Source organism: Salvelinus namaycush, chromosome 36 (genome assembly GCF_016432855.1).
Source record: "Salvelinus namaycush isolate Seneca chromosome 36, SaNama_1.0, whole genome shotgun sequence".
Taxonomy (NCBI): domain Eukaryota; kingdom Metazoa; phylum Chordata; class Actinopteri; order Salmoniformes; family Salmonidae; genus Salvelinus; species Salvelinus namaycush.
Genome location: NC_052342.1, coordinates 5,304,151 through 5,316,068, shown reverse-complemented (window position 1 = coordinate 5,316,068; position 11,918 = coordinate 5,304,151). Strand labels below are relative to the sequence as shown.

Here is an 11,918-nt window from a genome sequence, read left to right as displayed (position 1 = left end):
ATACCGTCTTCTCCATGAATATATGTATGAATCTGGCTGTGAGCGAGTGTGTGTTCTATTGCTCCCTTGTCCCCATGCAGTGACCGGTGTGTGTGTGTGTGTGCGCATGTATGCTCAGTGTCATTTCCGATCAGGGTCTGAGTAAGGTCTTTATGTCCACTCCTACTCACACTGCATTCACTGAAAACACATCGATGAGACATTCGGATAAGGTTAGGCGGAAGCCACAAGAGGCTTCTGAGGGGAGAACGGCTCGCAATAATGTCCGGTAGGAAGCAAATGGAATGGCATGAACACCTGGAAACCATGTTTGGTACCGTTCCACTCCAGTGATTACCACGAGCCCGTTCTCCCCAATTAAAGTGCCGCCAACCTCCTGCGGTGGAAGTAAATAAACTGAAAATCCACAGGGAACGGTGTCCATGACAGCTACGGGAAGTCATTCCGCCCCCATGTGGCTTACGAAGGAACACAATGAATATCAATTTATGCGTCACTCCAGGTCATACGAACGTGCATTTCTAATCAAATGCATATAGGGTAGATTCAACATCTCATCACCAATTGGCCTTGGAATTGGCCTTGGAAAGACAGCATTTACATATCTCATTTTTTACATTTTATTCAGTAACTAAAGACTCAAAATGCAGTGAGATCCCACAACTATTCTGGAGGGTTCTGAAAGCTCCTCCACTGTTTGTTTATTGCCTGCATTCCTTTTTCTTGGAAGGACTTCAATCTTTAATGTCTTAGTCCAGAACCACATGGAATGGATAAAGAAATCCTTTTTCCTAACTTCCGTATCGTCTGCCCGTGGGGCAGTGGAAAACCCCCCGCCATTTTTATCCCTCCATCTTGAGCACAGACCTAAAAGGTAATGTCTATCACCTATTTTGTTACACAAGAGATGTCCTGAAAGCTCCGTTTCACACATAAATCCAGTCAGTTATATTGACGCGATGGCATATACCTAATTGAGGAAACATCAAGAAACGATCTAAAGTAAAGACCAGTAAACATGCCCAGAGCATTCAACTACATATTTTGTTCATTGTATAGACATGTTCATACTAGCACTCTAATGGAATTACAGTCGCATAAACCAGGAAATCAAGAATTCGGTGAAATAACATGCGATTCCATCTATATTTGATGCCTTTATTAAGCAAAAACATCATGTACACTTCTTTTTTAAAGACTTGTCTACAGTACAAAAACCACACATGTAAGATGTCGCGCTCTCACTAGCAACTTCACATCTGCTACACACACACACATCTCCCTTGCTGTCTGATTGTGAGAGTGGGATCATGGGGTTTATTCAGTCATCTTCTTCAACTTGTTGGCTCTGCGCTGGGCCCCAGACTTCCTCTTGGAATTGGACTTCATGGGTTGTTTGGGCAGGTTCCTGCCTCCCTTGGATCTACTGGGACAGGAGAGAGAGAGAGAGAGCAAGTTGAGACACACTCGCACGTCAGGCCGCCAAACACAATCCGTACGAACACTAGTCGTTTAAACTGCATCAACACTGTACTGATATGGGTAGCACAGGTACTATAGATTAGTGTCTTGGGAAATAAGTTGTCAGCCCTGTGCGCACCTCTGTGTGTGTGTGTGTGTGTGTGTGTGTCGTGTCTGGGTATATGACACCGGTAGTGAAACTCACTTGTTATCGGCCCTCCGTTTGTCTTTGAGGGGGCAGGCTCTGCGCTTGTGCTTCAGGCTGCCACAGTTGAAGCAGCCCTCCAGACCTGGGCTGTTCCCACAGGGGTGGTCTGGGAGGGCACAGCGGGAACAGGACTGGCAGTGGCGCCAGGCTGGGGAGGCGATGAGAGGGCAGAGGTACCAATCAGAACATCACAACCAAAATCATGAACATCGGGGTTTAACGAGGGGGGGGGGGGGGGGGGGGGGTGGTACTGTGTGGCTCAGTTGGTAGAGCATGGCACTCACGACACCAGGGATGTGGGTTCAATTCCCCGCGGGGGACCAGTATGATAAAGTAAAAAAAAAAAAAACGTATTCATTCACAACTGTAAGTGGCTCTGGATAAGAGCGCCTGTTGAAAATGACAGTCTAGGAGATACTCACATGGCTTCACGCACTTCTGACACTCTGAGCAATGCTTCCACATTCGCCCGTCCTGAAAGAACAAAGGAGAAAAAAATTATGAAAAGCCTGATCGGTTGTGAAAAGGGATATCTGAAAGCTAACTATTTCATCAAGTTAAAGTGTGCCAGCCTCACTTTCCCCCGGCCTGCGACAGGGAAATGCATACCTTCGAAGGGCACAGGTTGCATTTAGTACAATGCTTGTTCCCAGACCACACATATCGCTGACAGACTTTGCAGAATCTAAAAAGAGAAGCAAAGAGACAGATGAATCAAATGTAATCGTGCCTCTTAAGAATTCCTCTAGAGATTTAATTGAAGTGGGAAAGTATTAATGTGTCCAATGAGCTGTTAACTAATATTTTCCATCTTCCATTTAGGATAACATCTTACTATGGTTACATTGCAATAATATTTTAGCTCACGTGCGATAGGGAGAGGTGGGTTGTACATTAGGGAGGACGAGGTCAGGTTGGTGTGTGTATATACCGTACCTGTAACCCTCCTCCCTAGGGAGGACGATGTCTCGCGAGGTCAGGTTGGTGTTGGTGTGTGTGTGTGTGTGTGTGTGTGTATATACCGTACCTGTAACCCTCCTCCCTAGGGAGGACGATGTCTCGAGGTCAGGTTGGTGTGTGTATATACCGTACCTGTAACCCTCCTCCCTAGGGAGGACGATGTCTCGCGAGGTCAGGTTGGTGTGTGTGTGTATATACCGTACCTGTAACCCTCCTCCCTAGGGAGGACGATGTCTCGCGAGGTCAGGTTGGTGTGTGTGTATATATACCGTACCTGTAACCCTCCTCCCTAAGGAGGACGATGTCTCGCGAGGTCAGGTTGGTGTGTGTGTGTGTGTGTATATACCGTACCTGTAACCCTCCTCCCTAGGGAGGACGATGTCTCGCGAGGTCAGGTTGGTGTGTGTGTATATACCGTACCTGTAACCCTCCTCCCTAGGGAGGACGATGTCTCGCGAGGTCAGGTTGGTGTGTGTATATACCGTACCTGTAACCCTCCTCCCTAGGGAGGACGATGTCTCGCGAGGTCAGGTTGGTGTGTGTGTGTATATACCGTACCTGTAACCCTCCTCCCTAGGGAGGACGATGTCTCGCGAGGTCAGGTTGGTGTGTGTGTATATATACCGTACCTGTAACCCTCCTCCCTAGGGAGGACGATGTCTCGCGAGGTCAGGTTGGTGTGTGTGTGTGTGTATATACCGTACCTGTAACCCTCCTCCCTAGGGAGGACGATGTCTCGCGAGGTCAGGTTGGTGTGTGTGTATATACCGTACCTGTAACCCTCCTCCCTAGGGAGGACGATGTCTCGCGAGGTCAGGTTGGTGTGTGTGTATATACCGTACCTGTAACCCTCCTCCCTAGGGAGGACGATGTCTCGCGAGGTCAGGTTGGTGTGTGTGTGTATATACCGTACCTGTAACCCTCCTCCCTAGGGAGGACGATGTCTCGCGAGGTCAGGTTGGTGTGTGTGTGTATATACCGTACCTGTAACCCTCCTCCCTAGGGAGGACGATGTCTCGCGAGGTCAGGTTGGTGTGTGTGTATATACCGTACCTGTAACCCTCCTCCCTAGGGAGGACGATGTCTCGCGAGGTCAGGTTGGTGTGTGTGTATATACCGTACCTGTAACCCTCCTCCCTAGGGAGGACGATGTCTCGCGAGGTCAGGTTGGTGTGTGTGTGTGTATATACCGTACCTGTAACCCTCCTCCCTAGGGAGGACGATGTCTCGCGAGGTCAGGTTGGTGTGTGTATATACCGTACCTGTAACCCTCCTCCCTAGGGAGGACGATGTCTCGCGAGGTCAGGTTGGTGTGTGTGTGTGTGTATATACCGTACCTGTAACCCTCCTCCCTAGGGAGGACGATGTCTCGCGAGGTCAGGTTGGTGTGTGTGTATATACCGTACCTGTAACCCTCCTCCCTAGGGAGGACGATGTCTCGCGAGGTCAGGTTGGTGTGTGTGTATATACCGTACCTGTAACCCTCCTCCCTAGGGAGGACGATGTCTCGCGAGGTCAGGTTGGTGTGTGTGTGTGTATATACCGTACCTGTAACCCTCCTCCCTAGGGAGGACGATGTCTCGCGAGGTCAGGTTGGTGTGTGTATATACCGTACCTGTAACCCTCCTCCCTAGGGAGGACGATGTCTCGCGAGGTCAGGTTGGTGTGTGTGTATATACCGTACCTGTAACCCTCCTCCCTAGGGAGGACGATGTCTCGCGAGGTCAGGTTGGTGTGTGTATATACCGTACCTGTAACCCTCCTCCCTAGGGAGGACGATGTCTCGCGAGGTCAGGTTGGTGTGTGTATATACCGTACCTGTAACCCTCCTCCCTAGGGAGGACGATGTCTCGCGAGGTCAGGTTGGTGTGTGTATATACCGTACCTGTAACCCTCCTCCCTAGGGAGGACGATGTCTCGCGAGGTCAGGTTGGTGTGTGTATATACCGTACCTGTAACCCTCCTCCCTAGGGAGGACGATGTCTCGCGAGGTCAGGTTGGTGTGTGTATATACCGTACCTGTAACCCTCCTCCCTAGGGAGGACGATGTCTCGTGGTGTCAGGTTGGTGAACAGGCGGACTGGGGACTGCTTCCTACCCGTTTTCCCATGTTTGTAGAGGGGATGGTTGTCGTAGTCCACCTAGGAGTTTGAGAAAGCACTACATAAATACACGTTACGACCCATCGGTGTTCTCTATTCACGCAAATAGGCCAATTTGTGAACGCATTTGACGTCTATAAAAAAGGTGGGTAACCTGGTAGTCTAGCATGGTGAAAGAGGGGAAGCACTCCAAGATGCGCGGCTCAAAGAAGTATGGGAAGATCCACACTATGGGCATCTCCACAACACTGCCCTCGGAGGTCTGCAGTTTCCGCCAGGTCTCTGAGATCTGAGAGAAACTGTGGGCCAGAGGCTTCACCAGGCCCCCGAACGGAGGGTCGGACACCATGATCACCTTCTCCCCATCTTCCTCACTGAGGAAGGCGCGGAGGACCCCACTTGCCGCCTGTGTAAAGACACATGGATTACAAAACGTTTTTTTTTTTTTATTGATTCATCCAAAGGCTCTAAGACAAACATTAAAGGTTCAAACTTGTACCTGTCCTCCAAAAAAGTGATGATTGAACATGTTGTAGTGACAGAACTCATCCTGGCCATAAAACTGGGCATATCTGGAACAGACACAAAATAGAAAATGTTTTCATGTCACATTGGCTTTCAAATGTTTTTATTATGACGCCCATAGCAAGTCAATGATTGTGTGACATTGGCTCAAGGTGGGACCACTACTGTAGTTACCCTCCTCCTGTAGGTCAGAGAAAGTCAACACAAGTGTACGGGTGTAAATAGAACTTTACAATCGTGGCAAGATAATCACTGAAGGGCACTTAACAGCAGCACGCACACACTTTAGCTTGTCAACGCACCCTTTCCCTAGTTCAACCTGACACATTCCTTGCAGACTGACAGAGAACGGATCAGAAACAGGAAGAGAGTGAGCATCTCAGAAACATACCGCACATTAGGATTACGCCAACGTCTATTTCGGGGGATTATAGGGCACAGAACGCTGCACGATAGGCCTATATGCTAATAACTTACACATTTGTGAACATCGAGTCAAGAATGCATTAATTCAAGAGCAGCTAAATTATGCACAGAAACAGTTCTGCAATCAGCAATCCTGCTAGTTACGATTTTGTAGAATTACCTGTCATTTTTTTATGATAACGAAGCCTGGAGAACGCAGGTGTGTTCCGACAGACAAGCCTCGAGACCACATATACCAGCCTCCTAAAACCAGAGGCACTAGTTCACCTTCACAATACAAAAAAATCACACTGCCAACACATTGTTAGATTTGATTCGGATTTAAGCTACAACCACATACTGAACGAAGGGGCTCGTCAATGCACAACGGTAGCGAATAGATTTGCACCGCGTCTTAAATTCATGTGAGTCCTACTGACAAGTGTGTACATCTTCTCTAAGCCACGGCAAAGAACGACCCAATGACCGAAGGTCAGAGACTGGTGGTGTCCTCTGGTCCAGATTTCTCTCTCAGCCCAGAGTGGTGCCATGGCTCCCCCTGTAGAATATCACGCGGTACTACAGGAAAAGAGGAGAGAGGCGCACCCTTCTCAAATCAAACAGTAATCTGCGCTGCTCGGTTATGTTGCCGACAAGGTAGCATGGTGCATCGTCCGGGAACATAGATCTCTTCCCCATAAAATCTACATTACACCGACAAAGTTCTACATCTCCAAACTAGTTTTCATTGGGAAGGCGGATGGAGCATTTATAAACGCTTTATCACTTCTGCATGTGAAAACAGAATCCTACTCATTACGCCACATGCTTAAATTACGTCACTTCTGTTTTGAGCCGACTCCATCGTGGGCTTTGAATGGGGCAGCTGGCCCACGCCCGGGAGGTAGCCTGGTTCCAAAACAAATGCAATTAACTTTCACCCGGTGCGAAACACACCTACCAGGGCGCCCAGGACAGATTAATCGAATCCCCTCATTGTCTCTGTCTCTTCCCCTGTGACCATCCATTAGGCAGACCTGCCACAGCCAGGAGACGGACGAGGCATGTGCTTCTCTGGTCCACCCTGTCCTCTCCAGAGCACCCCCCCAGTTCGACAACGTCTGCTACGCACTCGACTCTGCTGCCGCGACAACGGACCGGCGCTACTGAGAGGCCGACGTCCGCTGCTGCTCCGCCTGGGCTGTGGGCGTGGCCTACAGCTGCCTGGACAGGAAGGGGCGGGACAAAGGTGCCAAGCTGGGGCGGAACAGGAACTCGCGGCGCGTGGAGCTTTGAGTTGGGCGTCTCTCCGCCTGGCACAACGACAGGCCCGTGGCGTGCTCCACCAGCGGGTGAGCGGTGCCAGGTAGGGTGGGCGAGCGGTGCCAGGTAGGGTGGGTGAACTACGAGAAGGGCAAACTGGCATTTTAGGATGCCGATTCGACGAAGGTGCTGCAGGAGTTTTCTGCAGGCCTGATGCCCGTGTTAGATAGGGTAAATCCTCAGTTCACGGAGCCCCTCTACCCTGTGTTCCGCTTCCTAAGACCACCGGAGGGACAGTCATACGGAGATACAGGACGTCAACACGCCCATAGCAATCCATAAACGTCAATAAGCGCATTCATGTACCATTTAAAGTGTGTGCTCAGCTCTAAATTCTTTCGATGCCTGTTTTGGTCACTCATAGCAAATGCTCATCGCTGTAAAAAATAAATGCATTGTGTGATCCAATAAAATAAAACTGACCTGAAGTCAATGTCCAGTAGCAGAGTCTTCATGGGGTCACTCTTGCCCTCCTGATTTCTTATCTTGATCAGCTCATGGAGTCTGGAAGAAACAGTGAATTAAACAATCAATCATACATAAAAACCTGAGCATAACAAAGCACTTGAATCTAATCTAAAATAAAATAGGCCATGTTCAAGAAAACACTCTGGAATGGAGTGAAACGGGGAGGTACTATGTGAACCAAACTGGCAAAACGCTATAATTAACACAATCCCCGTTTGAAATCAACGCGACGGGCAAAAAGTCTCAATTAAAATCAAACCCCTCACCTGGGTGTTCCGACACAGAGCACCTTCCTGTAGCCCAGCTTAGCCAGGGTCTCCAACAGGAAGTGACAGCTGCGGTCGGCAAACAGGTACTGGGCGTTGCTCTTCTTGTTCTCCAGGGGTTTGAGCATTAGACTGGGCCTGCTCAGCCGGGCCTCTGTGATGTCATCAGCCTGCGACATCTTGTGAGAAGCGTGGATTTCCCATTCCCCTGGGAGGAGGAGGAGCTGACAGTCCTGGCAGAACCTCCTGCCTAGGGGGAGGGCAAGGAACTTTCTGAACCTGGATTGGAAGAGAAAAACGTTTTAATAGTAGTTGTAGCAGTATTTTTTATTAGTGGTAGATCTATTAAAAGTAGTGGTACAACTACTTATGCTGTTAATGTACTTATTATTAGACCGTAGTTGCCATCTTATTCTTGTTACTAAGTATTTGTTTTAAATTACACTTAAACGAGACACTTCAAGAGACTACATCCTGCAAAATGTCAACTTAAATAAAGAAACCACGTTTTTGATTGGAAGAACATTACGTTAAGGTTGTGAGATGAGTAGAAAGCTCTCAAGTTAAATACTAATATGATCTTTCTGGCGTCTTAATATAAAAAAAAGGTACTTACAATGGAGCTGCTATCCACACACCTATTCTGTTCCATTCTAACTTGGAATGGAAAAGTTCCGTGGATAGAGTCCCCTTACAGGTCAAGTGTAGGCCATTTACCTGGAGCAGTACTCCTGATGGGTAAAACGAGGCATCTTTGACCGGTTCTCCTCCTCTCTGGCCAAAAGCCTGGCCTCCGACACCTACAACAGACGCTCGAGTCACACACTTGGTGAAAAATAGGAGTGTAGCTAGCTATCTGCACGGCTAGACGCACAGGTATTGCATTGCAGTCAATCAATGGTTGCATGCCACACCATGGACTGTGCAGTTGGGCATCAGATGGCTACATCATGTGGTTAGCGGATTTTAGGCTTTGTTAGATCTGGCATGTGTCTGCAACGTCGTCCGTGAGGAACTCAAACCGAGGACTTCCAATAAGTCAAAGGCATCAATTAAGCTACCATAAAAATGACTTGTAGGCTATTGTATAAGCCATTTTGGCCTACATATGTGGTTGTATAGTCTAGTTTGTCTGTCTTTGTATATTCTATTTAAATTTGTACCATATGTTGGGTCAGGGGTCACCGAACAGGTTTAAATCATATAGTTAACAAATATTACATTTGAAAAAGGACTCTTTACCATTTACACTGTCAAACTATGACATGAACCTACTGTAATTACATCTGACTATGGAATTCTTGCTATATTTGGTGCTAATAAATGGCCAGAAGAGTCGACTGAACTAAAGATCGATGCTGGAAAGTGGTTTGTTTTGCCGCAGTCTCTGAAAATGTCCAATCCCACCGGTGCCAGAGTGGCTATCAGGAACTTTGACTAGGTAGCTAAGCCACTACATGTATAGTGTATTCGGAAAGTAATCAGACCTCCTGACCTTCCACGTTTTGTTACATTACAGCCTTATTCTAAAATGGATTAAATTGTCCCCCCCCAATAGATCATAATCACAAAGCAAAAACAGGTTGACAATTTTGCAAAAGTATTTATATATATATATATATATTTTTTTTTAAATTAAATATTTACAGAAGTAATCAGAACCTTTATTCAGTACTTGGTTGAATCACCTTTGGCAGCGATTACAGCTTTGCGTCTTCTTGGCTATGATGCTACAAGCTTGGCACACCTTTATTTGGGGAGTTTCTCCCATTCTTCTCTGCATATCCTCTCAAGCTGTTAGTTGGATGGGGCGCGTTGCTGCACAGCCATTTTCAGGTCTCTCCAGAGATGTTCGATAGGATTCAAGTCTGGGCTCTGGCTGGGCTACTTAACAGAGAGATCGTCAAGGATCTCTCTGTACTTTGCCCCGTTCATCTTTCCCTTGATCCTGACTAGCCTCCCAGTCCCTGCCACTGAAGAACATCCCCATTGCATAATGCTGTCACCACCATGCTTCACTGTAGGGATGGTGCCAGGTTTCCTCCAGACGTGACACTTGGCATTCAGGCCAAAGAGTTCAATCTTGGTTTCATCAGACCAGAGAATCTTGTTTTGCATGGTCTGAGAGTCTTTAGGTGCCTTTTGGCAAACTCCAAGCGGGCTGTCATGTGTCTTTTACTGAGGAGTGGCTTCCGTCTGGCCACTCCACCATAAAGGCTTGATTGGTGGAGTGCTGCAGAGATGGTTGTCCTTCTGGAAGGTTCTCCCATCTCCACAGAGGAACTCTGGAGCTCTGTCAAAGAGACCATCGGGTTCTTGGTCACCCCCCTGACCAAGGCCCTTCTCCATCGATTGCTCAGTTTGGCCCGGGCTGACAACTCTAGGAAGACTCTTGGTGGTTTTAAACTTCTTCCATTTAAGAATAATGGAGGCCACTGTGTTCTTGGGGACCTTCAACGCTGCAGACATTTTTTGTCCTTTCACCAGATATGTGCCTCGACACAATCCTGTCTCGGAGCCCTACAACCTCATGGCTTGGTTTTTGTTCTGACATGCATTGTCAACAGTGGGACCTTATATAGACAGGTAGCGGTCTTTCCAAATCACATCCAATCAATTGAATTTACCACAGGTAGACTCCAATCAAGTTGTAGAAACATCTCAAGGATGATCAATGGAAATAAGATGCACCCGAGCTCAATTTCGAGTCTCATAGCAAAAGGTCTGAATACTTATGTAAATTAAAGGTTTCCATTTTAAATGTAATACATTTGCTAAAATAAAAATACTTAACTTTGTGTCTGAATACTTCCCGAATGCAGTGTGTGTAAGCCAACTATATTTGCCACTAAATAAAATTTGAAAAAAGCTAGCTAGTTAACTCGGTTACCTTATCATCTTCCCACTGAAAGAAATTGCATTCTTTTCTGTCTCTGCACGCTGAGCAGGCATAAAACCTCCGGTCTTTCTCCTCTCCTTTGCAGACCTTCTCAAACAACAAAGTTGGACCTGCATGGGGCAAGAACATCTGCATTACAGTATACATACTTCACCGAATAATTCATATGTCAATGGTAAAACACAACTTATAATATAGCTAGCTTTGGACTGTAGTTAGCTAGATAGTATCTAACGTTATATCATAGATTCATATGGCCCTTTTCCCAAACCTAGCTAAGTAGACGCTAGCAAGCTAGCTAGCTAACTAACTTTGCAATCATTCAGATATTTGGGTACTTACCATGCACACACGATGGTGCTTTTCTGTCTCCCTGTTGAAGGACGATCTCTATTCCAAAGCCGTCTTCATCTGATCCTTTTAGTTGCATGTTCGTAAAAATGAGCGTAACCAAATATATTTCCTTGATCAAAATATTATACGCATGTCTCTCCTGCCATGCTGTCAGTCGCGAATAATCGACGTCACTCAAGGATGTGCCCCTCCATATCGCGTTACGTAGTTTTTTTCTTCTTCGATGAGGTTTAACGGCGGTTGGCATCCAATAAATGTTTCATTACCGCCACCTACTAGACTGGAGTAAAACTCCCTTATACTTTGCTTGAAAAAATAATAAAAAATGAACAAATACCCTGCCACCTAACACTACACTCTCAAAAAAATACAAAAATCTCCCCCCTACTCCACTATTTAAATATATTTAGCCCTACCTCAGGCCAACAACCTGAAAGGATTGGACACCACCATTTAACACACTCTGTAACTCTTCTGATGTGAAGTCTCGCACACCCAAATACCTCTCTGCAGCTGCCACCACAACCTCAATTTTCTGCAACTTACATCCCTGCAGTACAGTTGATAACCAATGCTATAAATGCTAAAAATCCAATCTTACTGAAACATATATCACTTGTTGGCCTATCCCTCTGTACTGGTACAGATCTACTGCTCACTCCACTCCTCTCAGGATCCCTCCCCCTTGACCCATCTTCCTCTACTTTCTTCACTGCCTCAGCATATGACAACTTCTGCACTACTCTAACCCTGGAAACCTCAACCTGCCTCTCTCGCACGGTACATTTCTGATCCCCAGTCCCATTGGCACCCCTACAATTAACACATACCACTACTTTCCCCAATGATACACATTCCTTTGTCTCATGCTCTTCTGCACACTTCTCACACCTAGGAACCTCCCTCCTACACACTGCTGCCCATAAGCTTGACACCTGTGACAACGT

General features: G+C 47.0%; 1 protein-coding gene across 2 annotated transcripts; it reads right to left on the bottom strand.

Annotated features, from left to right (window-relative positions):
• Nucleotides 1-1,132: 1,132 nt before the first annotated feature.
• zcchc4 (zinc finger, CCHC domain containing 4) lies at nucleotides 1,133-11,134 on the bottom strand. 2 transcript variants are annotated; one of them, XM_038976045.1, is made up of 12 exons: nucleotides 10,960-11,134; nucleotides 10,609-10,727; nucleotides 8,436-8,518; nucleotides 7,719-7,997; nucleotides 7,408-7,488; nucleotides 5,231-5,303; nucleotides 4,886-5,137; nucleotides 4,649-4,770; nucleotides 2,279-2,354; nucleotides 2,092-2,143; nucleotides 1,667-1,817; nucleotides 1,133-1,426 (listed from the first exon to the last, which is right to left on the bottom strand). In XM_038976045.1, exons 1-12 carry the CDS (start codon nucleotides 11,045-11,047, stop codon nucleotides 1,318-1,320), a joined length of 1,485 nt encoding a protein of 494 aa, XP_038831973.1. In that variant the 5' UTR covers nucleotides 11,048-11,134; the 3' UTR covers nucleotides 1,133-1,317. The 2 variants fall into 2 exon arrangements, with proteins under 2 accessions (XP_038831973.1, XP_038831974.1); XM_038976046.1 differs by having other exon boundaries at nucleotides 1,133-1,423.
• Between the last annotated feature and the right edge of the window lie 784 nt (nucleotides 11,135-11,918).

Bases quoted from the DNA above. Each gene is read 5' to 3' on its own strand.
- zcchc4 (XM_038976045.1), bottom strand. From the start codon at position 11,047: ATGCAACTAAAAGGATCAGATGAAGACGGCTTTGGAATAGAGATCGTC. The intron at 10,728-10,959 runs GTAAGTACCCAA...TGCCCCATGCAG, and splicing joins AGCACCATCGTGTGTGCATG to GTCCAACTTTGTTGTTTGAG. The intron at 7,489-7,718 runs GTGAGGGGTTTG...TGTTTCTTCCAG, and splicing joins CTCTGTGTCGGAACACCCAG to ACTCCATGAGCTGATCAAGA.